Raw genomic sequence first — 25,737 nt, 5'->3', positions numbered from 1 at the left:
ACGTCTCTAACACTAACCCTAATAGCCCCAACATGAGCATGGCAGGCATGGTTCACAACCCTACTGCATCTATCTCTAGTGCCACACGAGAAACTACCTCTTTGGCCACATTTACTGACACAAGATCAAGGAAAGGTAATGCATACCAATCCAAGGCAGCTAAACCTAGTGATTTGGCTCCTGAATTTAGGCATCTCAAATTACCACAAGAATGTATGCACATATATGAACCAGCTCGTAGGCCTACAACTAAAGCAAGTCACACTGCATAATGGAAACGGTTTGTACATTAATGTGCAAATAAACAAATCCAGCCTTTAGCACAATGTGAGGGGGTTGCTCGACATCCAGCATTCATCTCCTTCCCTTGGGCCCTATGAGACTTGTGCTCGAGAGCGATATTGCCACGGGATCAGGAGAGCAAGGGTTAACTGTCCCTGAAGCCTCTTACGTACAGGAAGGTTTGGCCTGCCGGAGTGCCCAGTCCAATGGGAGCAGAGATGGTAGGGCCCAGCGCCAGGTTAAGCGATTTGAGGGAAGCCAGAATTGCGTGCGAAGCCGGGGAAGCAAGGAAGTTGAACAGAGGAGAGGAACGAGGTCGTAGAGACAAGGAATCCTGTCCTAGAGCGGAGAAGGTACGACCCGTCCTGTGGAGCGGAACCTGCAGGAGCCGACGCCCTCCGGAAGACGGAGGGACAGAGACCTGTTCCAAAGTGTGGTGGATACCCCGGAGGACGCTGACAAAACTCCGGAGAGTTGCAGCCATTGCGGTACGTGAAGAGGCAGGTGGGAGGAGTGAAGAGAGGGAGAGGGAGATGCCACAAATTGCACTGTGTGTCACCATATTGTTCTTAGTCCCTTGTGTTGCCCCTGTATACCCTCACCCCCCCCCCCCAACAAGTCCTCACATTAACACTCACTGCGTCGTTTAAAGAGCACAGAACCCACCTAGAAGACGGTCATTACAACGTTGTGGAATTCCGCCTTATAACTGCACTATCCTTCAGTGGCACCTTGTAGAGAAGGTGGTATTCTGTTCCTTGGGCAGTACCCTAAGACAAGGGACTGTTTGCCCAGAACACCCAAGTTTGTAGTATTGGCATATTTGGCAATCCTGTATATAATCCAAGGGGGAAGCCTCCTTTTTATCCGTTGCTTTTTTTTTTTTTCTTTTTTTTTTTTTGCACTCACCCTAAAAACGGTGGAGGGTTCTATCTTGACATACTTCCAGCTGACATAGAGTTAATCACTGCCCTTTTTCTTTTTTTTCTTTATTGAGCCTCCTGGGTATGTCCCTCTAAGACAAGACATGCCCCAGTGGAAGAATCATGGACAACGACCCCAGGACGAAGAGAAGATCCCACGAGACTGTTGACTTTTTGATCTGAAAGAGACACGTTAGTGATAGATTCCTTACCTTAGAGTAATCCCCAGGCGTCAGACTGGATCCGGAAAGTTTTACTTAGCAGTACCCCTTCACGGCAGTAGATGGCGTCCTGCGGCTCCCCATCCGTCACTGGCGTCGTAAGCGTTGAGATTTACGTCACGGAGACTACTTAGGCGCCACCCATGCGTTCTGACATCAGTTCTTTCTTTTTCCGCGCCAGCAAGCGCAGATCCGGATATAGCACGTACCTAAGTAACTTTTGACTACTTTTTGAGGCTTTTTGTCTCACCCCTGGTTTCTCCTGCTGCACGTAGGGATACCTGGATTTAAGTTCTGCAGGGCCTGTCGCCGTAATAGGTCGGTGGCGGACCCCCACAATGTTTGCCTCTTCTGCCTGGAGACTGATCATGACTCCCAGGCCTGCGGGGCTTGTCGAGCCATGGCCCGAAGGCCTTGAGGGAGCAGCGCCGGAAATCGCTGGAGGTCCAGCATTCGCCACACCACCACTCCGGGTCTACGGGTCGTTCCCGGGACCGCTCACGGGACCGTAGTCGTCACTCCTCGGGCTCCAAGTCTTCACCCTCGAATACCGGTAAGCATCGTCATAAAAAGAAGTTGAAGAAGCGTGTTGGCTCTCCGACGTCCCCCTGTCGCTCCTCAGAGGCAGACGCGGGGGACAGGGGTTCTGCCCCTGCGGCTCCTCTGGAGCCTGGGAGTCCCACGGTCTACCTGCCCTACCCGGGTCCGTTGGCGACTCCTGAACAGGTGCAAGAGTTTCTTGCTGCCATGGCCCACCTTTTTAGGCCTCGTGCTCCCGCCGATGGGCATTCGGGCCCCGCGGACCCGTGTCCAGATCCTGTTGGCCTGTCGGCGCTTCCAGCTTCAGTGCCACAGGATCCTATGCCGTCGGCTCCGGTGCCACGAGGTCCAGCGTTGCTGGCTCTGGCCCCCTCGGCGCCGCAATGGGTGCCGTTCCTCCCATCCTTGCCTCGGTTCCAGGACAATTTTGTTCCTAACTGGGACCAGCATTGGGAAGCGGCGCCGTTCTCAGTGCCGTTTAAGACACCGTCTGTCCCTTCTCCGGCTCTGCCGCTGCTACCGACCCCTCCTGTGCCGGAGGCGGCAGAGGACTGGGAGGGGTCAGTGTGACTCCGAGCAAGATTGGGTGGACGACCTGGAGGATACAGACGACCTCGATGTCTCTTCTGACCCGGGGTTTGCCTCTCCCCCGCCTACGATGGAGGAAGGGGCTTCCTACACTATGGTGCTTCGTTGGGCTGCTGAGGACCTCAACCTCGACCACCCCACAGTGGCCCTCAAAACTAACCTCCTCACTGAGGTGCTCCAGACGGCGTCTACTTCGTCAGAGCTGATGCTTCCCTTCAATGACGCCCTTACCGAAGTCCTTTTGGGCACTTGGTTGCAGTCAGCCTCAGGGGCCCTTGTAGATAAGAATGTCGCCAGACGTCACCGCCCGGTGCCAGGTGACCCCGCCTTTCTGACCACTCATCCCACGCCTAAGAGTCTTGTCATCCAGGCCTCGACGTCGCAGAGTGCCTTTCCCACGGATACGCCAGATAAGGACTCCAAGAAACTGGAACTGTTTGGTAAGCGGTTGTTCTCTTCGGCCAGCTTGGGGCTGCGGTCGGTGAACACCGCCTGCTTTTTGGACCGCTACTCCCAAGCAGTGTGGGATGCTGTTGCTCAAGTGTTGACTCAGTGTCCTCAGGAGGTCCTGGCTGTCCTTTCTAAGGCGATTGCCAAAGGTAAGGATGCAGCTAGGTTCGCGATTCGGTGTGGTTTGGACACCGCTGACTCGTTGGGCAGGGTGATTTCTACAACTGTGGTGTTGCGACGCCATGCCTGGTTGCGTTCGACTTGGTTCTCGCCCGATGTCCAGGGCTCGCTCATAGATATGGCCTTTGATGGCACCCGCCGGTTTGGCAATAAGGCCGACAGAGCACTGGAGCGTTTTAAGCACTCGCGGGCCACAGCCAAGTCCTTTTGGACTTTCTGCAAAGATCCCGGCCACTCCTGGTTTTCGTTCCTTTCGTGGCCAGGGAAGAGGCACCCAGGCGCGTTCCTTCAAGAAGCCTGTGCAGAACCTGCCTCTGCGCGGCCGTTGTCGTGGCTTCCGCAGGGGCGGGTCTGGGAATCAGCGTGTGGGTCAGTCCACCGCCACCGCCACCCCCGCTGCTTCTACCTCCAAATCTTCCTAATCCGAGCTTCGCGGCGCACCCCACGCCGGTGGGTTGCAGGATCCGCCACCACCTCCCCCACTAGCGCGACATTACGTCGGATAAGTGGGTGCTGCAGATCATCACAGGGGTTACTCCCTTCCCTTTCAGTCCCCCCCCCCCACCCCCCAGGCATGTCACCTCGGTGCCACCGCATGTCGGGGGATCATTTGGTTCTTCTCCAACAGGAAGTAAATGTCATGGCCCTGTTGGCCAAGGGGGCCATCGAGTGCGTTCCTGGGCAGGAAGTAGGGAGTGGTTGTTATTCCCACTACTTTCTGGTCCCCAAGAAGGACAAGGGGGGCCTGTGCCCCATCTTGGACCTCCAGAACATCAATTGCTTCCTCCGGAAGGAGAAATTCAAAATGCTGACTCTGGCTCAGGTCCTGGATGCCCTCGACCCTGGAGTCTGGATGGAAGCATTGAACTTGCAAGACGCATATTTTCCCATCCCCATCCTGTCTTGAGGACACTCAACAGGTTATCAACCTTCTGCACAAACTAGGATTTACCCTCAACACACTAAAGTCTCACCTGCAGCCACTACAGATTCAACCCTTCCTAGGTGCAACACTGAATTCAGTCACAGCCAAAGCCTATCCCAGTCCAGAAAGAGTGCAAAAGTTCTCCCAAATATTGCCTCTTTCTCTACCCCAAGCTCAACTCCAGTAAAAGTGGTGATGTTTTTTCTATGTATGTCTTTCTGCAGAGCAATAGTACCGCATGCTTGCCTGCATATGCGCCTCTTGAGCGCACTCTCCAATCTCAGTGGTCTCACGTGGAGGGGCATCTACAAGGTCTAGTGTTGGTAGGACCAGCGATCCATTGCTCTCTGCAGTGGTGGAAAAGCAACAACTTGCTGCAAGGTCGGCGCTTCAAGGCCCCAATTCTGCAAGTAGACGCATCCCTTCAGGGTTGGGGAGCACATATGCAAGATCTCACAGTTCACGGTCTATGGACAATATATCAGAGACGTCTACAGCTCTGCGTCGCTTTTCGTCATGAGTGGAGTTGCGGTCTGTTGTACGCCTTTCCGCCTACACCACTTCTGCCCAGAGTGCTGAAGAAGATTCTGCTGATGAAGATTCTGCGCTACCGGGCCCAAGTCATCCTTGTGGCTCCCGATTGGGCATGAAGAGACTGGTATCCCGAGCTACTCAGCATGTCAGTCGATCCCCCGATTCGTCTGCCTCTTCGGGAGGATCATCAGTCGCAGCAGCAGAGGGCGGTCTTCCACCCGAACCTGTCCAGCCTCCACCTTCATGCATGGAGATTGAGCGGTGACAGTTGACAGCTATCGATGTTCCTCCCGAAGTCTGTGATGTAATTCTGGCAGCCAGGAGTTCCTCCACAAGAGCGGTATACCCCGGCAGGTGGAACAAGTTTGTGGCATGGTGCACAGAGAAGGCTGTGGATCCCCTTTCTGCCCCTCTTTATGAGGTTCTTTTGTTCCTTCTTTCTTTGGCCCAGCAGGGCTCTGCTCTGGGCACTATCACATGCTATCTCTCGGCCATTTCCGCCTTTCTACGGCTTCCTGATCAGCCTTCTCTTTTTAAGTCCCCGGTTGTTAACCGTTTTCTTAAAGGCATCACGCACACGTTCCCTCCTGTGCCGTTCATCATGCCTGAATGGGACTTAAACCTTGTCTTGACGTTTCTGATGTGCGCTCCCTTCGAGCCCCTTCATAACTGTCTCCTGAATCTTCTCACCTTAAAGACTGCTTTCCTGGTTGCTATCACCTCTTCCATAAGAGTGAGTGAACTCCAGGCTCTTTCTTCAAAACCTCCTTTCCTTTCTGTTCATCCGGACAAGATGGTTCTGAGGACCCGTCCTTCTTTTTTGCCAAAGGTTGTCACACCCTTCCACATCGGGCAGATCATCACTTTGCCCACCTTCTTTCCGCCTCCTTCTAGAGAGGAAGAGAGGCCCCACCATCTGGACCCAAAACGTGCGCTCTCCTTCGACCTGAGCCACACACATCAGTTCCGGGTGGATGACCAGTTCTTTGTTGGCTACGTGGGTGCCAAAAAAGGTCGGGCCATGCACAAACGGACCATCTCTTGGTGGGTCGTTCTCTGTATTAAGGCCTGTTACTCGTTGGCTAAGAAGGAGCCTCCTGTGGGTCTGCGTACCCATTCCACCAGGGCAACAGCCGCCACTACTGCCTTGGGACGCGGCGTTCCCTTGCAGGACATTTGTCAGGCAGCTACGTGGGCCTCGCTGCACACATTTACCAAGCATTACTTCCTTGACAGTCCAGTCCGGAGAGACTGCTTCTTTGGACGTTCCTTTCTCCGTCACTTTCTGGTGTAATTCTGTTCGCAGATCCAACACCGGGGTTGGTATTGCTGGGGTATCTATTTTAAGGTAAGGGATCTATCACTAACGTGTCTCTTTCAAATGCACAAGTTACTACTTGTGTAATGATTTGTCTGTAAGAGACATTAGTTAGTGATAGATTCCTTACCGCCCCACCCATCCTCCCCGTTCTGCGAAGCGATTACTAGGGTTAAGGTCATCCTTTTCAGGGCCCTAGTTTTATGCACCAATGGTCAGTATCTTTGCATGACTCTGTATACCTGGCGCGGAATGTCGTGTACAGAACTGACGTTAGCGCGCAAGGGTTGTGCCTAAGTACCCTCTGCAACTTCATCTTGGCGCTTACGATGCCAGTGACGGACGCGGAGCCGCAGGATGCCATCTACTGATGCACAGGGGTACTGCTAAGCAAAACGTTCTGGATCCAGTCTGACACCTGGGGATTATTCTAAGGTAAGGAATCGATCACTAACTAATGTCTCTTACAGATATATCGTTACACAAGTAGTAACTTGTGCATCTGAAAAAGACACGTTAGTGATAGATTCCTTACCTTAGAATATCCCAGGCGTCCGACTGGATCCAGAAAGTTTTCGTCAGCAGTACCTCTGCGTGTCGGTAGGCGTCGTCAGTAGGCTCCACGTTCCTCGTTGGCGTCGTAGTCGCCGAGATGACGTTGATGGAGCTACGATGACGTCAGTTCTTTCTTTTTCCACGCCAGCAAGCACAGATCCGGAGAGAGCGGTACCCCCAGTCGTTTTTTGACTGAGTTTTTTGGGACTTGTCTCTGTTTTTTGAGTACTTACACTCCAGGTTCATAGGGATGCCCGGTTTTAAGTCTTGCGCGGCCTGTCCCTGCACGATGTCGGTGACGGACATGCACCATGAATGTCTCTACTGCCAGGGGCGCGACCACGACTGAGTCATGCCCCCACTGCTGGGCCATGGCTCTCCACCTCAAGCTTACTACTGTGGCCGTCAAGACTAACCTCCTGACACAGATGCTTCGGCCGGTGTCTTCCTCTACGGAGCTGCTACTGCCCTTGAATGAAGTATTCTCGGACGTCGTTTGGGCACCTGGTCCAGGCCCAACACTGGGGCTTCTGTGGATAAGAACGTGGCCCGACGCAATCGCCCGGCCCAAGGTGACTCCGTTTTCTTCTCCCAACACCCTACCCCTGAGAGCTTGGTTGTCCAAGCCTCTGCGTCCCCAAGCACGTTCCCTTCCACACCATCGGACATGGAATCCAAGAAACTGAAGCAGTTTGGGAAGATGTTTTCTTCCACCAGTTCAGGACTGCAGTCTGTCAACACCGCATGTCTCTGGGGCCGTTAGTCCCATTCTGTGTGGGATATGGTTGCTCAAGTGCTGCTTCAGTGTCCGGTGGAGGCTCGGGCAGTACTCTCCCAAGTTATTGCTGAGGGGAGAGACGCAGCCAAGTTCACGATCCGTTGTGGTCTTGACACTGCTGGCTCACTGGGCAGGGCGATTTCCACGACAGTGGCTCTACGCCGCCACGCCTGGGTGAGAACGACTGGCTTTTCTGGGGATGTCCAGAACACATTGGACATGCCCTTTGATGGCACTCGCCTATTTGGTGATAAGGCGGATTGCACATGGGAGTGTATTAAGGACTCGCGGGCTACAGCCAAGTCCTTAGTCCATTCAGCCACACTCACTCCTTCCGCTTCTGCTTTTCGCTCCTTTCGTGGTCAAGAAAGGGGTGCCCAAGGACGTTCGTTTCAGAGCCACAGGCCTGCGCAGCAACAGTCTCAGCGTGGACGTGGGACCCGCAGAGCCGGGTCACGGGGCCAGCGTGCGGGTCAGTCCACCACCCCCCCCTGCTACCACTGCCTCCAAACCTTCCTATTTCGGTGTTTAAGGCCCCCCAGACGCCACTGGGTGGCAGGATTTGCCATCACCTCCACCACTGGTGCACCATCACATCGGACAGGTAGGTTCTGAAAATTGTCCAAAGGGATTACTCCCTCCCCTTCGAGATAACCCCCCCAGCCATGCCATCACAGTATCACCGCATGTCGGGGGATCACTTGGCTCTACTCTGGCAGGAAGTTATGGCCCTCTTTACGAAGGGTTCCGATGCCAGAAGTAGGTTGTGGTTGTTACTCCCACTACTTCTTGGTTCCAAAGAAGAACAAAGGCCTGCGTCCTATCTTAGACCTTAGGAACGTCAATTGCTTCCTCCTGAAGGAGAAGTTCAAGATGCTCACATTTGCTCAGATCTTGTCTGCCCTCGACCTGCAAGACTTGATGGTAGCGTTGGATCTGCAGGATGCGTATTTTCATATCCCCGTCCTGCCGGCCCACCGGTGTTAACTACGATTCATGGTAGGGCACTAGCATTTTCAGTTCACCGTTCCCCTTTGGCCTTACCAGCACCCCTCGGGTGTTCACCAAAGTGGTGGTCTCAGGCCATCTGCACAGATCAGGGGTTTCAGTCTTCCCCCTATCTCGACGACTGGTTGTTGAAGGCGGGCTCGCCCCAAACAGTCATCTCCCACCTCCAGACAACGGCCGACCTCCTGCATTTGCTGGGGTTCTCCATCAGCGTGCCGAAGTCGTACCTGATTCCCTCTCAGAAATTCCTCTTCATCTTAGCGGTTCTGGACACAGTGCAGTTTTGGGTTTATCCCACCGAACAGCGAGTCTGGGACATTCGGGCTATGATTCCGATCTATCAGCCCTTGTCCTTGGTTTCGGTCAGGACGACCTTGAGGCTGCTGGGCCTCGTGGCCTTCTGCATCCTGCTGACCAACCATGCCAGATGGCATATACGGGCTCTGCAGTGGGACCTGAAGTTCCAGTAGGCACAGCATCAGGGGAACCTGTCCGCCTACATCCAGATCTCGGAGGGCACTACACAACAATTGCAGTGGTAGCTCACGAATCAGCATTGGGTCAGCGGCAGATCCCTCCCACTTCCCCAGCCGGAGCACATAGTGGTGATGGATGCGTCCCTCCTGGGATGGGGTGGCCACATGGGGAGGCGGAGATCAGAGGCCTCTGGTCTCCGGCGGAGTCCTGGCTCCATATCAACCTTCTGAAGCTTCAGGCGATACTTCTTGCACTGAAAGCATTCCTTACCTCTGTCAAGGGGAAGGTGGTGCCGGTGTTCATAGATAACACCACCGCCATGTGGTATTGCAACAAACAAGGCTGGGTGGGGTCGTGGTCATGAGGCATTTCCTTGACGGTTCAAGACCAGGCAGGTTCTTTGAATACCAGGGCAGACAAACTCAGCCGCTGGTGCCTGATGTATCACGAATGGCGTCTTCACTCGGAGGTGGCACAAGATCTCTTTCAACAGTGGGGAGAGCCTTGGCAAGATCCATTTGCCACCGAAGAGAACGTGCAATGTTATCACTTCTGCGCCTTGAAATTTCCAATGCTGCACTCGCTCTGTGATGCTTTTCGCCACGAGGGGAGTTGTGGTCTATTGCACGCCTTTCTGCCTATACCACTTCTACCCAGAGTGCTGAAGAAGATCAGGGGCGACCAAGCCCAAGTCATTCTCGTGGCCCCGAACTGGGCTTGAAGAGTTAGGTATTCCGAGCTACTCAGTATGAGCATGGATCCCCGATCCGACTGCCTCTTCGGGAGGATCTTTTGTCGCAGCAGCAGGGTTCAGTCCTCCACCAGAACCTGTCCAGCCTCCACCTACATTCTTGGAGATTGAGCGGCGACAGTAGATTCCTTTTGACTTGCTTCCTGAAGTCTGTGATACCATTCTGGCAGCCAGGCGTCCCTCCACTAAATCAGTAAACGTCTACAGGTGGAACAAATTTGTGGCATGGTGCATAGCAATGGCTGTGGATCCCCTTCCTGCCCCTCTTTCAGACGTCCTTTTGTTCCTTCTTTCTCTGGCCCAGCAGTGCTCTGCTATGGTCACTATAAGGGCTATCTTTCTGCAATTTCGGCGTTTATCAGGCTCCCTGATCAGCCCTCTCTTTTCAAGTCCCCTGTTGTAAATAGATTTCTCAAAGGCATTACTCACCTTTTCCCTCCTATTCCGTTTGTGATGCCGCAGTAGGACTTGAATCTGGTACTTACTTTTCTGATGTGCGCTCCTTTTGAGCCGCTTCACAACTGTCCTCTTCGTTTATTGACTTTGAAGACTGCTTTCCTGGTTGCCATCACCTCTGCTAGGAGCGTGAGTGAGCTCCAGACTCTTTTCTGTAAGCCTCCTTTTGTGTCGGTTCTTCTGGACAAGGTTGTGCTTTGCACTCCTCCTTCCTTCTTGCCAAAGGTTGTCACTGCCTTCCATATTGGGCAAACTATCACCTTGCCCACTTTCTTTCCACCTCCACACCCTTCCAGAGAGGAAGAGAGGCTCCACCCACTAAGCATTATTGCCTTGACAATCTGAAAGAGACACATTAGTGATAGATTCCTTACATTAGAATATCCCCAGGCGTCAGACTGGATCCGGAAAATTTTGCGTAGCAATACCCCTGCGCGCCGGCCGGCGTCGTCCGCGTCTGTCGTCAGTTCTTCTTTTTTCCGCGCCAGCTAGCGCAGATCCGGAGAAGCTCTACCCCTTAGTCATTTTTTTACTAAACTTTTTTGATCTTTTGATCATTTCTTTTTTGATCTTTTGATCATTTCTCTACTCGAGTCTGAGACTCCGACGGTGCCGGTAGGGATGCCCGGGTTTAAACCCTGCTCCAAGTGCGACCGACTGATGTCTCAAGTGTTTAGGCCTCGACCACGACGACCGCACCTGCTCCGACTGCCGGGCCCTGACGTCTAAAGTAGGCGGGAGCGGTCCCGCAAGCGACTCGAGCTACGGCAGTCCGCCCCGCGCCGCTCCAGGTCCCGGTCCCACAGGAGGTCTGGGGACCGGTCGCGGGGTCGGAGTCCTCGCAGCTCCGGGAGTGGACATCGGTCGTCAGGATCCAAGTCCTCAGGTAAGAGGCATGAGAGGTCGGAGAGACGTCATCGTTCCTCCGACTCACCCCGACGCTCGCACGATGCGGCCGGGGGTTCGGTGACACCACCCACGCGGCTCCGACGGAGTCGCAGGCCTCGCCGCCTGCCCCACACCTTCGGGTCCCTGGGCATGATGCGACACCAGAGGAGGTCGAGCGGTACCTCATGGCCATGAGGTCCCTACCTCCTCAGCCGGGTCCCATGACGCCTCCGGGCCCAACGGCCCCGGCAGAAGGGCCTAGCGGGTCGGTTGCTTCGGCTACGACGGCGTCGGGTGCTTCGGCCCCGGCGCCGCCGGCGACTTCGGTCCCGGCGCCGCAGGACCTCACTGGATCCTGCGGGTGTCGCCCACTATGGATGCCGTCCCCAATCCTCCCTTCGGTCCGGCTCTGGCGCCGGAGAGGCGCCGCTGAGCACCGCTCCCGACGGCCTTTGGAGATTTCTATTTCCACGAACCGGCCCCGTCTGTTGACCCTGATCTGCAGGAGATGGGTGACGAGGGTGATTTGGAAGGGGTCTGTGGACCCTCTGGCACAAAAGTGCCAGTCTCAACAGGACTGGACATATGAGCTTGGGGAGGCCAGTGGAATTGACACTTCGCCAGACACTGGATTTGTCTCCCCTCCCACCATGGCTACGGAGGAGAGGGCTACTTACAGTGTAGTGTTGACGCAGGCGGCCAAGGCCTTACACCTTGAGCTCCCCGTCGCGGCCGTGAGGACTAACCTCCTCACAGAGGTCCTTAAACAGCAGGCAAGCTCCACTGAGCCTTTGCTGCCGTTTAATGAGGCCTTGTGTGACGTTCTTGTGGGCACTTGGCCCAAGCCCGCCACAGGTCCGCCGGTGGATAGGAACGTGGCCAGACGCTACCGCCCGGCCCCGGGCAGCCCTTGCTTTTTGTCCACCCATCACACCCCCGAGAGCCTGGTCATCCAGGCCTCCACTTCCCAGACTGCATCTGCCCGATCGGGAATCCAAGAGGTATGAACAGTTCGGGAAGAAAGTGTTCTCGTCCCTGAGTTTGGGACTGCGGTCTGTCAATACCACCTGCCTCTTGGGCCGCTACATCCACACCCTGTGGGACACGGTCGCGGACGTGCTGCCACAATGTCCGGAGGAGGTCCGGGCTAAAGTCGCCCAAGCCCTTGTGGAGGGCTGAGATGCAGCACGATACTCCATCCGGTGTGGGCTGGATACTACGGACTCACTGGGCAGGGCTATGGCAACGACGGTGGCTGTTCGAGGCCACGCCTGGTTGAGGTCCGCCAACTTTTCGGCCGATGTCCAGGCCACTCTTCTGGACATGCCGTTTGATGGTCGTTGCCTTTTTGGCGACAAGGCAGACCATGCGCTTCAGCGTTTTAAGGACTCCAGGGCTACGGCCAAGTCCTTGGGCCTCTCGGCCACACGCCAGCAATCGGGTGCCTTTTGCTCCTTTCGTGGCCACGGAAGGGGTGCCCCAACACGTGCTGCCAGCCAGGCACCGCAGAATGTTCAACAGCGCAGTGGCGGCCGTGGAAACCGCCGTGGCAGCGGTTGGGGACAACGGTGAGGCCAGTCCACCCCTCCTCCCGCAGCTCCTGCCTCAAAACCTTCCTAGTCCGTGTTTTCAGGCCCATGTGACGCCAGTGGGGGGCAGGGTTCGCCATCACCTCTTCCACTGGCGCACTGTCACGTTGGACAGGTGGGTGCTGCAAATCGTCCGAAGGGGCTACTCCCTCCCCTTCGAGGCGACCCCTCCACCATGCCACCGCAATTCCACCACGTGTCGGGGGATCACTTGCAACTTCTGCAAGAGGAAGTCATGGCCCTCTTGGCCAAGGGGGCCATCGAGCGCGTTCCTGGGCCAGGAGTAGGGTGTGGTTGTTACTCCCACTACTTTCTGGTACCCAAGAAGGGCAAAGGGCGCCTACGCCCTATTTTGGACCTATGCAACGTCAACGGCTTCCTCCGGAAGGAGAAGTTCAAGATGCTGACTTTGGCTCGGGTCTTAGCTGCCCTGGACACTGGAGACTTGATGGTAGCGTTGGACTTGCAGGACGCTTATTTTCACATCCCCGTCCTGCCGGCCCACCGGCGTTACCTGCGGTTCACGGTAGGCCACGAGCACTTTCAGTTTACCGTGCTCCCCTTCAGCCTTACCAGCGCCCCACGGGTGTTCACGAAAGTGATGGCGGTGGTCGCAGCTCATCTGCGCAGGTTAGGGGTGTCAGTCTTCCCCTACCTCGACGACTGGTTGTTGAAGGTGGACAGTCGTCAGCCACCTCCAGACTACGGCCGACCTCCTGCACTTGCTGGGGTTCTCCATCAACGTGCCTAAGTTTCACCTGTGTCGCTCTCAGAAGCTCCTCTTCATCGGCGCAGTTTTGGGCTTATCCTCCCGAACAGCGGGTTCGGGATATTCAGGCTCTGATTCCTATCTTTCAGCCTTTATGCCGAGTCTCGGTCAGGTTGACGCTGCTGCGGCTTCTGGGGCTGATGGCCTCCTGCATCCTTCTGGTGCATCACGCCCGGTGGCGGATGCGGGCTCTGCATTGGGACCTGAAGTTTCAGTAGGCCCAGCATCAGGGCAACTTGTCCGATCATGTCTTGATCTCGGAGGGCACTGCAAGACAGTTGCAGTGGTGGCTCACGGACCGCGATTGGGTCAGTGGCAGATCCATCTCCCTACCCCACCCGGAGCACGTGGTTGTGACGGACGCGTCCCTCCAGGGCTGGGGAGGCCACATGGGAGAGGCGGAGATCAGAGGCTTCTGGTCTCCGGCGGAGTCCCGGCTCCATATCAACCTTTTGGAGCTGCGGGCGATCCGACTAGCACTGAAGGCATTCCTCCCCTCTGTCCGGGGGAGTGTAGTGCAGGTGTTCACGGACAACACCACCGCCATGTGGTACTGCAACAAACAGGGCAGGGTGGGGTCGTGGACCCTATGCCAGGAGGCTCTGCGCCTCTGGCAGTGGCTGGAACATCAGGGCGTGACCCTGGTGGTTCAACACCTGGCAGGCTCTCTGAATGCCAGGGCGGAGGAACTCAGCCGTCGGTGCATGATGGATCACGAATGGCGTCTGAACTCGGACGTGGCGCAATGTCTCTTTCAGCAGTGGGGAGAGCCTTGGTTAGATCTATTCGCCACAGAAGAGAACGCGCAATGTCATCAGTTCTGCGCGTTGGAATTTCCAAGGCGGCACTCGCTCGGAGACGCTTTTCGTTGCGAGTGGAGTTGCGGTCTATTGTACGCCTTTCCGCCTATACCACTTCTGCCCAGAGTGCTGAAGAAGATCAGGCGCGACCGGGCCCAGGTTATCCTTGTGGCTCCGGACTGGGCACGAAGATACTGGTATCCCGAGCTACTCAGCATGTCAGTCGATCCCCCGATTCGTCTGCCTCTTCGGGAGGACCTTCTGTCGCAGCAGCAGGGGACGGTCCTCCACCCAAAACTGTCCAGTCTCCACCTACAAGCTTGGAGATTGAGCGGCGGCAGGTGAGGTCATTTGACTTGCCTCCTCTAGTCTAAAATGTCATTCTGGCAGCCAGGCGTCCCTCCACAAAGTCGGTATACGCCTGCAGGTGGAACAGATTTGTGGCATGGTGCACAGCAAAGGCTGTGGATCCACTCTCTGCACCCCTTCTTGAGGTTTTCCTCTTCCTTCTTTCTCTTGCCCAGCAGGGCTCTGCTCTGGGCACTATCAAGGGGTACCTTTCTGCCCTTTCCGCCTTCTTAAGGCTACCTGATCAGCCTTCCTTGTTCAAGTCCCCAATTGTAAATAGGTTTTTGAAGGGCATCACACATATGTTCCCTCCTGTTCCTTTCGTGATGCCCCAGTGGGACTTGAACCTTGTACTTACTTACCTAATGTGTGCTCCCTTTGAGCCGCTCCATAACTGTCCTCTCCGTCTTCTTACTCTGAAGACTGCTTTCCTGGTTGCCATCACCTCTGCCAGGAGAGTGAGTGAGCTCCAGGCTCTATCTTCCACACCTCCCTTCCTCTCTGTCCATCCGGACAAGGTTGTGTTGCTGACAAGACCCTCTTTCCTGCCCAGGGTTGTCACGGCCTTCCACATCGGGCAGTCCATTACCTTGCCCACCTTCTTTCCGCCTCCGCATCCCTTGAAAGAGGAAGAGAGGCTCCACCGTCTCGACCCAAAACGTGCACTCTTACTATCTGGATCGCACACGCCAGTTGCGGGTGGATGACCAACTCTTTGTTGGTTACGTGGGCGCTAAGAAGTGAAAGGCGGTGCACAAGCGGACCATCTCTCGGTGGATCATCTTGTGTATCCAGGCGTGTTACTCCTTGGCTAAGAAGGAGCCCCCTGTTGGATTGTGGGCTCATTCCACTCGGGCCACGGCGACTACCACTGCCCTGGGCCGAGGAGTGCCCTTGCAGGACATTTGCCAGGCAGCTACGTGGGCCTCGCTGCACACGTTTGCACGGCACTACTGCCTGGACAGCCAAGTCCGGATGGATGGCTTCTTTGGCCGTTCCGTCCTCCAGGACTTTCTGGTGTGATTATTGATTCGCAGACCCACCACCGGGATTGGTATTGCTGGGGTATCTATTCTAAGGTAAGGAATCTATCACTAAGGTGTCTCTTTCAGATCACTGTAAGAGACATTAGTTAGTGATAGATTCCTTACCGACCCACCCATCCTCCCCGTTCTGCGAACCGATATCTAGGGTTAAGGTCATCCCCTTTTGGGGCACTAGTTTCATGTCACCAGTGTTGGTTCTATCATGGCTCTGCGTATCTGGCGCAGAAAAGCTGTGTATCAGAACTGACGTCAGCGCGCATGGGCGGCATCTAAGTACTCCGACGACGTCATTCCGGCGCTAACGACGCCGACGACAGACGCGGAGCCGCGGACGACGCCTGTCGGCACGCAGGGGTATTGCTACGCAAAATTTTCCGGATCCAGTCTGACGCCTGGGGATATTCTAAGGTAAGGAATCTATCACTAACTAATGTCTCTTACAGATATATCGTTACACAAGTAGTAACTTGTGCGTCAATTCCGGAGAGACGGCTTCATTGGCTGTTATGTTCTCCGTGACTTTCTGGTGTGTTCTTGGTTCGCAGACCCACTACCGGGGTTGGTATTGCTGAGGTATCTATTCTAAGGTAAGGAATCTATCACTAACGTGTCTCTTTCAGATGCCCATTTTACTTACTTGTGTAATGACAGATCTGTAAGAGACATTAGTTAATGATAGATTCCTTACCGCCCCACACATCCTCCCCGTTCTGCAAACTGATTTCTAGGGTTGAGGTCATCCCTTTCAAGGCCCTAGTTTCAATGCACCAGTGGTCAGTATCATGCATGGCTCTGCGTTCCTGGTGCTGAAAGTGGTGTACAGAACTGATGTCAGCACTGTGGGCGCATCTAAGTAGCTCCAGTGACATCATCTCGGCGACTACGGCTCCAACGACGTACGCAGAGCTGTACTACAACGCCTACCGACGCGCAGGGGTACTGCTTACGAAAACTTTCCGGATTCAGTCTGACGACTGGGGATATTCTAAGGTAAGGAATCTATCACTAACTAATGTCTCTTACAGATATATCATTACACAATTAAGTAACTTGTGCTTCACTACCATCATCAAAAAAAATTGGTCCCCCATTCCGGCCTCCTAGGTTTCTCTTCCACCCATCCATCGCACACACCCACAGTACTACATCTTATAGGTTAGCTCTTCCATCAGCAGCAAGCGGGGCTTGTAAAATACCAGTAATGAAAGCATTCATGGAAGGTCTTAAAAGTTATCCTATTTCCCACTCCACCGGCCCCAGCCTGGAACCTAAACATTGTCCTTGTAAAGCTTATGAGGCCAACATTCAAACCATTTCATTCATGTCCAATCCAATTTCTAACATGAAAAGTTTCCTTGAGCTCCAGGCACTTACTTTGTAGGAACCTTTCTTTAAAATGTTCGCAACCAAATTAGTTCTACAGACTATTCCAAAATTCTTACCCAAGGTGGTCTCAACCTTTCATACATGTCAGACCATAGAATTACCACTGTTCTTTCCTAACCCAGGCACACTAGCAGAGAAAGCCCTGCATGCATTAAATGTCAAAAGGGCTATCATGCTCTACATTGTCAACAAAACCCTTTAGGAAAGCACAACTTTTTGTCGCCTTTATTAAGCCTCACCAAGGCAGGAATTGCACAATGGATTGTCAATAGCATTAAAATCTGTTATCAAAAAGCCAAGAATGTATTTACCATACCACCACGGGCTCATTCTACACGTAAACAGGGAGCCACTATAGCTTTTTTAGGAAATATCCATATAGAGCAAAGCAGCAACTTTGAGTAACCCACATACATTCATAAAACACTACTTGGTTGGTGTCTTTGTAGGAGAGTAGGATCTGCTTACTATGGCTACCCCCACTTTTTGCTGGTGTTTCACTGTTTTTCGACTTTAGTCTGGCTGGGACCCTGCTATTCAGAACCCCAGCTTAGCTGCTTCTTAATTGATTGCATGTACTTTAGGTACACTCCAGATTGGTTACTGGGTTACCCTTGTGAGTCCCTAGTATATGGTACCTTAGGTACCAAGGGCATATGTACCCCAGAGGCCTACCAGGGGCTGAAACATGTATTATGCCACCCCTGGGAAGCCTTCCAAAATGGCACCACAGGTCTGCTACTGCAGCCTGTGTAAGGTGGTGCTTGCACCACTTACTAAGTTATCGGTTACCTATATCTACCTTTAATCACTGGCACATATAAACCTATAAGTCACTCTTATGGCAGGCCTTATTAATCATGAAGGCAGAGTGCTTGGTTTTGTGTGAGAGGGTGCACAAGCATGAGCTGAGCCCCTCTGCAGCTTTTGGAATCTATTCTCTGAGGCTGTTTTGTGATGCAGTCAGACCATATTCTCTTAAGTGCATTATGACCTCGCGGTAAATGCTAACTTTAGAATGGCTGCATGGAAACATGTCGTGTTTGGTGTCAAACACTTTTGAATCCTACCCCCCCACACACCCCCACCTCCCCCACCTCCCCCTCACCAGTTCTGGCGGCGAGGGTAGAATTCCACCCTTCTAGAGGGAGAAGACATGTATATACTTACTTAACTGGTAATAGCTTAGAAGAGCCCTGGCATCACAATTGGCTCGGGTCTGACCACCTGCTGCTGGACGAAACTCCAGCAGGGGAGGCCTGGAAAATAGGTTTCCTGTCAAAGGCAGGTGTAACCACCTCCCAGACAGGCTTTAGTGTATTGGGGCTGGGTGGCAGCATTCATAGAATGCTTTTCAGACAGTGCTGGGGGCACACTTGGTGTCCCTGTGCATACCCCCATTCAAACCGGTTGCAGGGACACTAAGCCCCTGCTCTGGCACTAAACTGGACAAAGGGAAAGGGCTGTAACCACCCCCTCCCTGGGTCCTCCCATAGGTGGCACCCTAGAGTAAGTCCAACCCCTAAACTTAGTATAAGTATAGGAGCCCAGTCCTTAGGACTTTAGATTATACCTGGATGAAACTCTGCAACATATATCCTGGAACTTCAACATTCTATTTCAACTAGAAGACGAAAGGATCTCTCTTGGGGTCAAGGGGGAACCCCCCTGCTTAAGCAGGCACCAAAGAAGCATCTTGCCGATCTGCATTTCCAAGGCTCCCGCCGGATCCCGACGGATTTGCGACACAGGACCAGACTTCTCCGAGGCCGACATGAGATCCCAGCAAAGCTGAGACCCGCAGCCCTCACGAGTGACGTGGAAACGGAACCCCTGGACACCGTGCGCAATTGCAAGTGCATCGACTTCCCAAGCTTTCCCGAAGTTGTGCATTGGGCTACTTGTAGTCCAAGCCCCGAGCACCATCTGCACTGAAGATTCCGTGAGCCATCTTCTATCATTTCCGCTCGAGGACCCTTCGCGATCAATAGATCCGTCGACTGGTGGGTCCCCACAAAGGTAACACTCCTGTTTCATGGGCTTCCCTGGTTGCGCCAGACGTGCCCTAACTCCCCTCCAAAGGGTGAGTCCCTCAGACCTTGCTGGTCTGCACCAAAGCCAAATCTTTGCTTTCTGCGTGGGTTGCTGTTGCCAAGGCTTGTTGGGTCCAATCCGGATACTGACACCGCAGCACTCAACATCCTTTGTGGGACAGCTCGAATCCAGCTCCTGGTCGTCGTCAACGCCTCTTGGTCCTGGTGGCTGAAGAGTTAAGCTTCACCTTCTTCACCTGAAATCACCCGACATCGGTGAGCATCTTCTCATCGCCCTCCGGTTCACTGGCAAGTGACCCAGACTCTGTCCCCTCTGCTTTCAGGTTCTTCAGATCGCTGATCCACCCTTGGATCCATCCGTAAACTTTCCACTTGTTCGCCTGCAGTACTTTTCTGCAGCTCGCCATAGAAAACGACGACGAAACCGACACGAAAAGACACCTATGCACCCAGCTTCCCTGGGTGAGGTAACTTGAGTACTCCGGTGCTCCCGTGGGTATTGACTATAGGACTGCCTAGTTCTAAAGGGGTTTGCTCCTAGTCCACTTCTGAGTGTCCCTTAATCTTTAAAATTCTAATCGCAACTTTCTCCATAGAAGTCAATGGTGATTTGCGGCTGTGTTTAGACACTGCACGCGTGGGTGCTTCCTGGTTGCCCCAGCGGTTTTACAGGCTCTAGGCCTGGTCTCTGTGTCTAACGTGTTTCATATATCAATTTCTTAGTATATGGTTTGGTACGCCCCTAGGGCTAACCATATATTGTGCTAATTTACTCTGTGCTAAATAAGTTTACTGAATGTACTTTTGCCTCTAGCCTCATAAAGAGACTAGAGAGATGTGTTTAGAATAAATACATATATTTCATATATATACCTGGTGTGGTTCTCCTTTCATTTGGTCCTTCATGAGATTATAGACTGGTATAACAAGCTGCTTTACATTCCTTCAAGACTTAGCCTGAAGGCTGCTCTCCACAGCTACCACTAGGATAGCTTTTTATATAGGTTGTCTTTAAACCTACCATCAATAAGGGTCGTTTGGACTGGGGCAAGGTGCCCACTAGAATAGTGGAAAGCATATGCCAGGCCAACTTCGCACAGTCTTCACGGATCAAAAAGCAAGGGTGGGTCTAGCTGTACTTAAAACACTATTTCAAAGAAGTACTTCATTCGTTAGCCACCAAAAGTGAGCCCTGCTTTAAATTCAATGCTATGAACTATAGGGGTTACGTCCATTAGGGGTGCCGGGTAGGACATATAATACTTTTTTCGAAAAAGGGTTACCTGGCCACCTGTTTAAGTACTGCTAATTACTTCTGCAGATTCAGAATACAACGCTACAAGTCATTGCACTTTACTTTCTCAGTTGTAATGATTTAAGTGAATTTGAAGCAACCTTTCATTATTTTTTGTTGCAATACAGGAATACACATTTCATTCATTATATGTACATATATTGGTAAACTACTAGCAGAATGAATAAAACATAACAAAAAACAACAGTGAATACAAATCATACAATTACACCAGTCGGTAATTCAAAACGGTGCCTGTAAGCGCGAGGGCAATTATTATTATGCAGTTCAATGTGGCGCTTATTTCAGACAAACTGCGGGGACAAACTATCTTTCAAGAAAGTTTGCTCTCGGGGTATATTTCATAGAGTAGCACCCTCTCGAGTCTCAATTGATGTGGGTCCCTCGCAGGAGAGTATGGGTGTGCCGACGCGTTTCCAATCCCCCTCTGCCTTGGGGGATTCTCATCAGGGCTTAAACCACGGTGTAATCTTATCTTCTTTGCTGTGTGTCGTTGTCCTATCGGTCTTTCTTCTGAACCTAAACATGGGCAAATTTGGGAGTCTTCGCACTTCTTTTCCGACGACTCCCACCTCGTGTCCTTATTTATGTTTTCAAGGTAACAATTAAATACGTTTGGTGCTTTGTATTCCACCTTGTGGATATTGATCTTCTATGACGAGGACATTTTTCGTCCTTATTTTCTTTATGTAGTCATCACTCCCTGTTGAAGATTTCAGCGGCGTTCCTTGAGCCTCAGTTCACAGATGGTGTCTCTCCACAAACGCACCATAACTACATAAAGAAAATAAGGCCGAAAAATGTCCTCGTCATAGAAGATCAATATCCACAAGGTGGAATACAAAGACCCAAACGTATTTAATTGTTACCTTGAAAACATAAATAAGGACACGAGGTGGGAGTCGTCGGAAAAGAAGTGCGAAGACTCCCAAATTTGCCCATGTTTAGGTTCAGAAAAAAGACCGATAGGACAACGACACACAACAAAGAAGATAAGAGTACACCGTGGTCTAAGCCCTGATGAGAATCCCCCAAGGCAGAGGGGGATTGGAAACGCGTCGGCACATCCATACTCACCTACGAGGGACCCACATCAATAGAGACTCTAGAGAGGGTGTTACTCTATGAAATATACCCTGAGTGCAAACTTTCTTGAAAGATAGTTGTCCCCGCAGTTTGTCTTCAATAAGCGCCACATTGAACTGCATAATATTAATTGCCCTGCGCTTACAGGCACCGTTTTGAATTACCGACTGGTGTAATTGTATGATTTGTATTCACTGTTGTTTTTTTGTTATGTTTTGTTCATTCTGCTAGTAGTTTACCAATATATGTACATATAATGAATGAAATGTGTATTCCTGTATTGCAACAAAAAATAATGAAATGTTGCTTCAAATTCACTTAAATCATTACAACTGGGAAAGTAAAGTGCAATGACTTGTTGCGTTGTATTTTGAATCTGCAGAAGTAAGTAGCAGTACTTAAACAGGTGGCCAGGTAACCCTTTTTTGAAAAGAAAAAAAAAGTTACATTCAATGCTAAGCATTTCTGTCTACAGCCAAAACATGCTACGAATGGAATATGGTACTTACCCTGTAAGCATCTATTTGTAGCGTGTAGTGCCGTAGATTCATATGCATCCACCCTCCTCTCCGGAGGCTTTTGGTAGCAGCCGCGGTCCGTGCAGGTAACAGCTGTGGAGCCAGATGTCGAGGGACGATGCAGAGGGAGAATTAAACAAATAATTACTTTTCCGTTTGCATCATCCCTCGAAATACCCCCCATGTGGCCCCACTGTCCCACCGCTGTTACCTGCACGGACCACGGCTGAGTCTTAGCTACTATATTTAGCACACTAAATTCCACACTCACACTTCTATACATGTTTCTCTATTCTGTCACTGTATGTCTCCTTTTCTAACGCTCACCTGATTAGCCCAAAAAATCTAACAAAGGAGCCAGGGAACATGCGCAGTACACACCGGAGGAGCAGTCACTAAGCCTTGTGACTCAAAGACTTCTTCGAAGAAAAATAACTTGTAATCGTCAAAGCCCAACACTAGATGGCAGGATAATGCTAAGCATATTAATATATGGCACTACACGCTACGATAGATGCTTACAGGGTAAGTAACATTAATTTACTGTATACCTCCTATTTAATTTCCTGGCCTGGATCTAGTCTTTACATCTCTGAAAGTTACCTTGAAACCTATTGTCTGTCTCCTATCATCTGTCTGATAATTTCCCAAGTGCACACTTTTATTATGCAAGTTTCTCTCTTCAAGGGTGCCCGGTAAAACTGTTTTGAATACGTGCTGTATAGATTGCACAAATTGTAACATGACAATCCCTCTTTTCCAAATAACCTTGTTAAAATGTAGAAAAAGCCTTCTGTATGATATATTCCCCATATTTTTACAGATGCTGCTACCTGAAACTTGCTGCTCAAGCAATACCAAGTGCCCTTGCATGGGTGAAGCCCGTAGAGGTTAGTGCAAGTAACCGAACAGACTCATTAGTCCTGTAATTGTGAACCTATTCCTAATGAGCCCTAAGTATTGTATTATTGATGGTGTTTGGTTTCCTGGCCTCTGTCTTCCAGGGCTCCAGACTGCCAGAGATTTGAGAGCAGTACTAAGTTATTTATTTTTTAGTGTAGGAGCCAATGGCGAGTGTCTTGATCCCTCTACCAAAAGCAGACTATTTGTGTGCCTGCTTGCAAACCAAATGGTAAGAAAAATAATCGAAAAATATGGTCTTCAATGTGGGACTTTGACGATTGTAGGTTAATGTCCTCTTCACATTCTTTGTCAACACCTAAAACCTTTCTGCAGGTAAACAAGCTGCCTCTGCAAGCTCAACCACTAGATGACAGGATAATATGCATAATGTTTAATTAGAGTAGCCTCAGGCTCAAAGCTATTGTTGCTGATAGGTAGCGTTTTCCTTATCTACTTGCTCAACAAGCAGTGCTTGTTTTTCAGTCACCTTTTTAATGTGATATCTCTAAATGTTTCTATATGCCAGTACAATTCTATAATCTTGAATAATACGCAAGAGCCATTGACCATACAGAGCAAAATGGTATAGAAATTTTATATAACTAACCCGAAAAGTAGAAGTCACCATTTTTGTTGCAGCTGGTTGCAGGGCATAACTCTTTGGGTGCTTTCGAGTAAACCACCCCAGCTCCTTTAGACAAGAACTAGTATGATGCCCTTGTCAATAATTAACTTTATCATGAATAAATTCAACTCTGCAACAGCCCAAATTGTAAGCCATTTTGGCCAATACCGCAAAGTATGTAGCTCATTTTCAAACATCAAAAGTATGTCCTCCAGCTATTGTAAGTGATTTTGGATATGGATGTGTTGGATTTATATGATTTTCAGACCCTTAATAGTGCATGTGATCATGCTTGTACAGCAACTTACATCATGGCCTTAATCTTAAAATTGAATTTCCTATTCAGAAAGCTCACGTTAGAGTGGTAGACTTCCCTTTGACAGGAAGGTTGTGTTCTGTAGAGTAATTGAAGCTGTGCTATTGGGCAAGATGGGTTATTGGTCTCTTCTAAATGGCAGGTATAGGTCCATCCTGGTCCAGTTAGCTATGTGTTAAATGTCCTCATAGCCTCTGAAAACTGCAAGAGCTTCTCTTAAAGGAGATACAACCCAAACGTTTCTCTGGGGAACCTATGAGAAAATTCCTGTTAGCATGAAAGAGCTCTCTTTCCTTCTCTAATGCCTATAATGGGAGTTGGGCCGTCAAATTAAAAAGTGAGGGTGAAAGAGTCCTTGCATCTGCATCTTGAAGCATACTGTTCAAAACCTATTATCTCTGTGGTATGACCAGAATTCAGTTGACCAATTCCATCTATTCTCCTCCTTCACTCAAGAGCCCTTAGTATCTTAATGTAAGTTGTGTTTCTGAGAGTGGTTTCTTTTCTCAGAAGAAGGGATTTATTGTTCTACAGATTTTTAAACTGTTTATGATAAAGTTAAGTGGGTTGAGTCATCTAGCCCCATCAAGACTGCATTTGGAAGCTAGTTCATCTGAATTCTTTTATTTTAGCCACAGGGTAAAAAAAGGTTTTCTCACACACCCACCCACGATTCTGTTGCAACCAACCGGTTAACTGCATCTTAATTTCAATGGCCTGCACATGAGTGTCACACAAATTCAACTCTACAGCTGTTGAGATTGTGAAAAGTACTTGCACTAATATAGTGGTCTGCATCCTAAACGCCATATCTGTACCTTCCGGGATAGTATTCTCATGGTTCTCAAGTTAAAGGATCTCCTACTGACCTCACAAACCCAAAGTAGCTAGTCCTGAATTCTGTGGAACAAGATTTTCAGGCATTCACAACGTTTAGTCCAAAACAATAAATTTATTTGGTCAGCAGACCATAGAAGTACAAAAGCATATATGCAGCACATTAAAAATGTGGATGTTAGAAACCTTCATAATACATACAAGCACAACAAGTTGACTTTTTTTTTAAAAGTCCTTTTCTTAAATCTAAAAACTATACATGATTATCATAAAAAGACTGCTAACTAGGCAGTTCTTATTGCCTAGTACATAAATATGCAGAATTATTTAAAATGAATAATAATGTACACACAAGCTTTCACAAAAATGCTTCCACTACCATGGTAGTACATATGATTTGAGGCTTGGTTAATTGCTCAGTTCGCTGCGCTCACTAAAGATTATACTAATTTTCCACTCCAGCTGAACCTACTAGAGCTGTGTGGTGATGTGCCTTGTAAAGGGGATAGCGATAGGAGATTCTGAGCCTTTCTTCTAATTTCCCCACATATGGCCCAGAAACTTGACTGTTGACATATAAATAGTGGTCTCATATCTGATTCTAGTATACACAAGGCCACCCCAGACTCAAAGGTCCCAAGCTGATTACAAATAGGAATAAGCCATGTTTTCCTGGGTCTATAGTATGCTGGGCAACCAAAGAGAGCATGGCCAATTGATTTGTTCAAAACAGGGCAGCAGGGACAATGTTTGGTCTGGGCAGCATTGCCTAACCAGGAGTTTGTAAATGAATTTAGGGGCAGAGAACCGTGCCTGAGTTGTATATATAGCTTTCTCCAGTATTGGGGTATCTTTCATAGATTCACATGCCTGAATCATTCCCCGTCATCGGAGTGGGAGTCCCACGGTACATAAAAAAGCAATAATTATGCACATAATAACCAAAACATAGGTAGCATAGAACCAAGAAGTAAAGTAGCCAGAAAGTAAAAGAAAAAAACTTCCACATTTATGACTTGTCCAAGTCATTATATATAGTCCAAACTGCAACCAATCAGGTGACAGCACCCTCCAGAATGTTCTCCTCAGAGGCTCAGGCTCTCAGATTTTCTACCGCATGTCGTGTGAAGGGAGTCTTCCTGAGCTCTGCTCAGTACTCTTCTATTTCTCTTCCGACCTTGTGAGTTTTGTGGAAAGCTCTGGCTCTTTTCTGAGGACCCCCACAAGAAGTGCATTTATTGCCTGTATACTGATCACCAGGTGAGAGACTG

At 50.7% G+C, this 25,737-nt stretch overlaps 1 protein-coding gene across 3 annotated transcripts in view; it reads left to right on the top strand.

The window, feature by feature from the left end:
* Nucleotides 1-25,737, top strand: part of TDRD5 (tudor domain containing 5) — a 1,858,625-nt gene that overhangs the window by 1,207,861 nt on the left and 625,027 nt on the right. For all 3 annotated transcript variants that reach the window (XM_078643707.1, XM_078643699.1, XM_078643690.1), the window contains exon 11: nt 22,609-22,675. In XM_078643707.1, coding sequence (XP_078499833.1) covers nt 22,609-22,675 — 67 coding nt within the window. The remainder of the gene's footprint in view (nt 1-22,608; nt 22,676-25,737) is intronic.

The sequence above is a fragment of the Lissotriton helveticus genome, chromosome 1_1, assembly GCF_964261635.1.
Source record: "Lissotriton helveticus chromosome 1_1, aLisHel1.1, whole genome shotgun sequence".
NCBI lineage: Eukaryota > Metazoa > Chordata > Amphibia > Caudata > Salamandridae > Lissotriton > Lissotriton helveticus.
The sequence above is the reverse complement of the archived record's forward strand: the minus strand, read 5'-3'. Positions and strand labels throughout refer to the sequence as shown.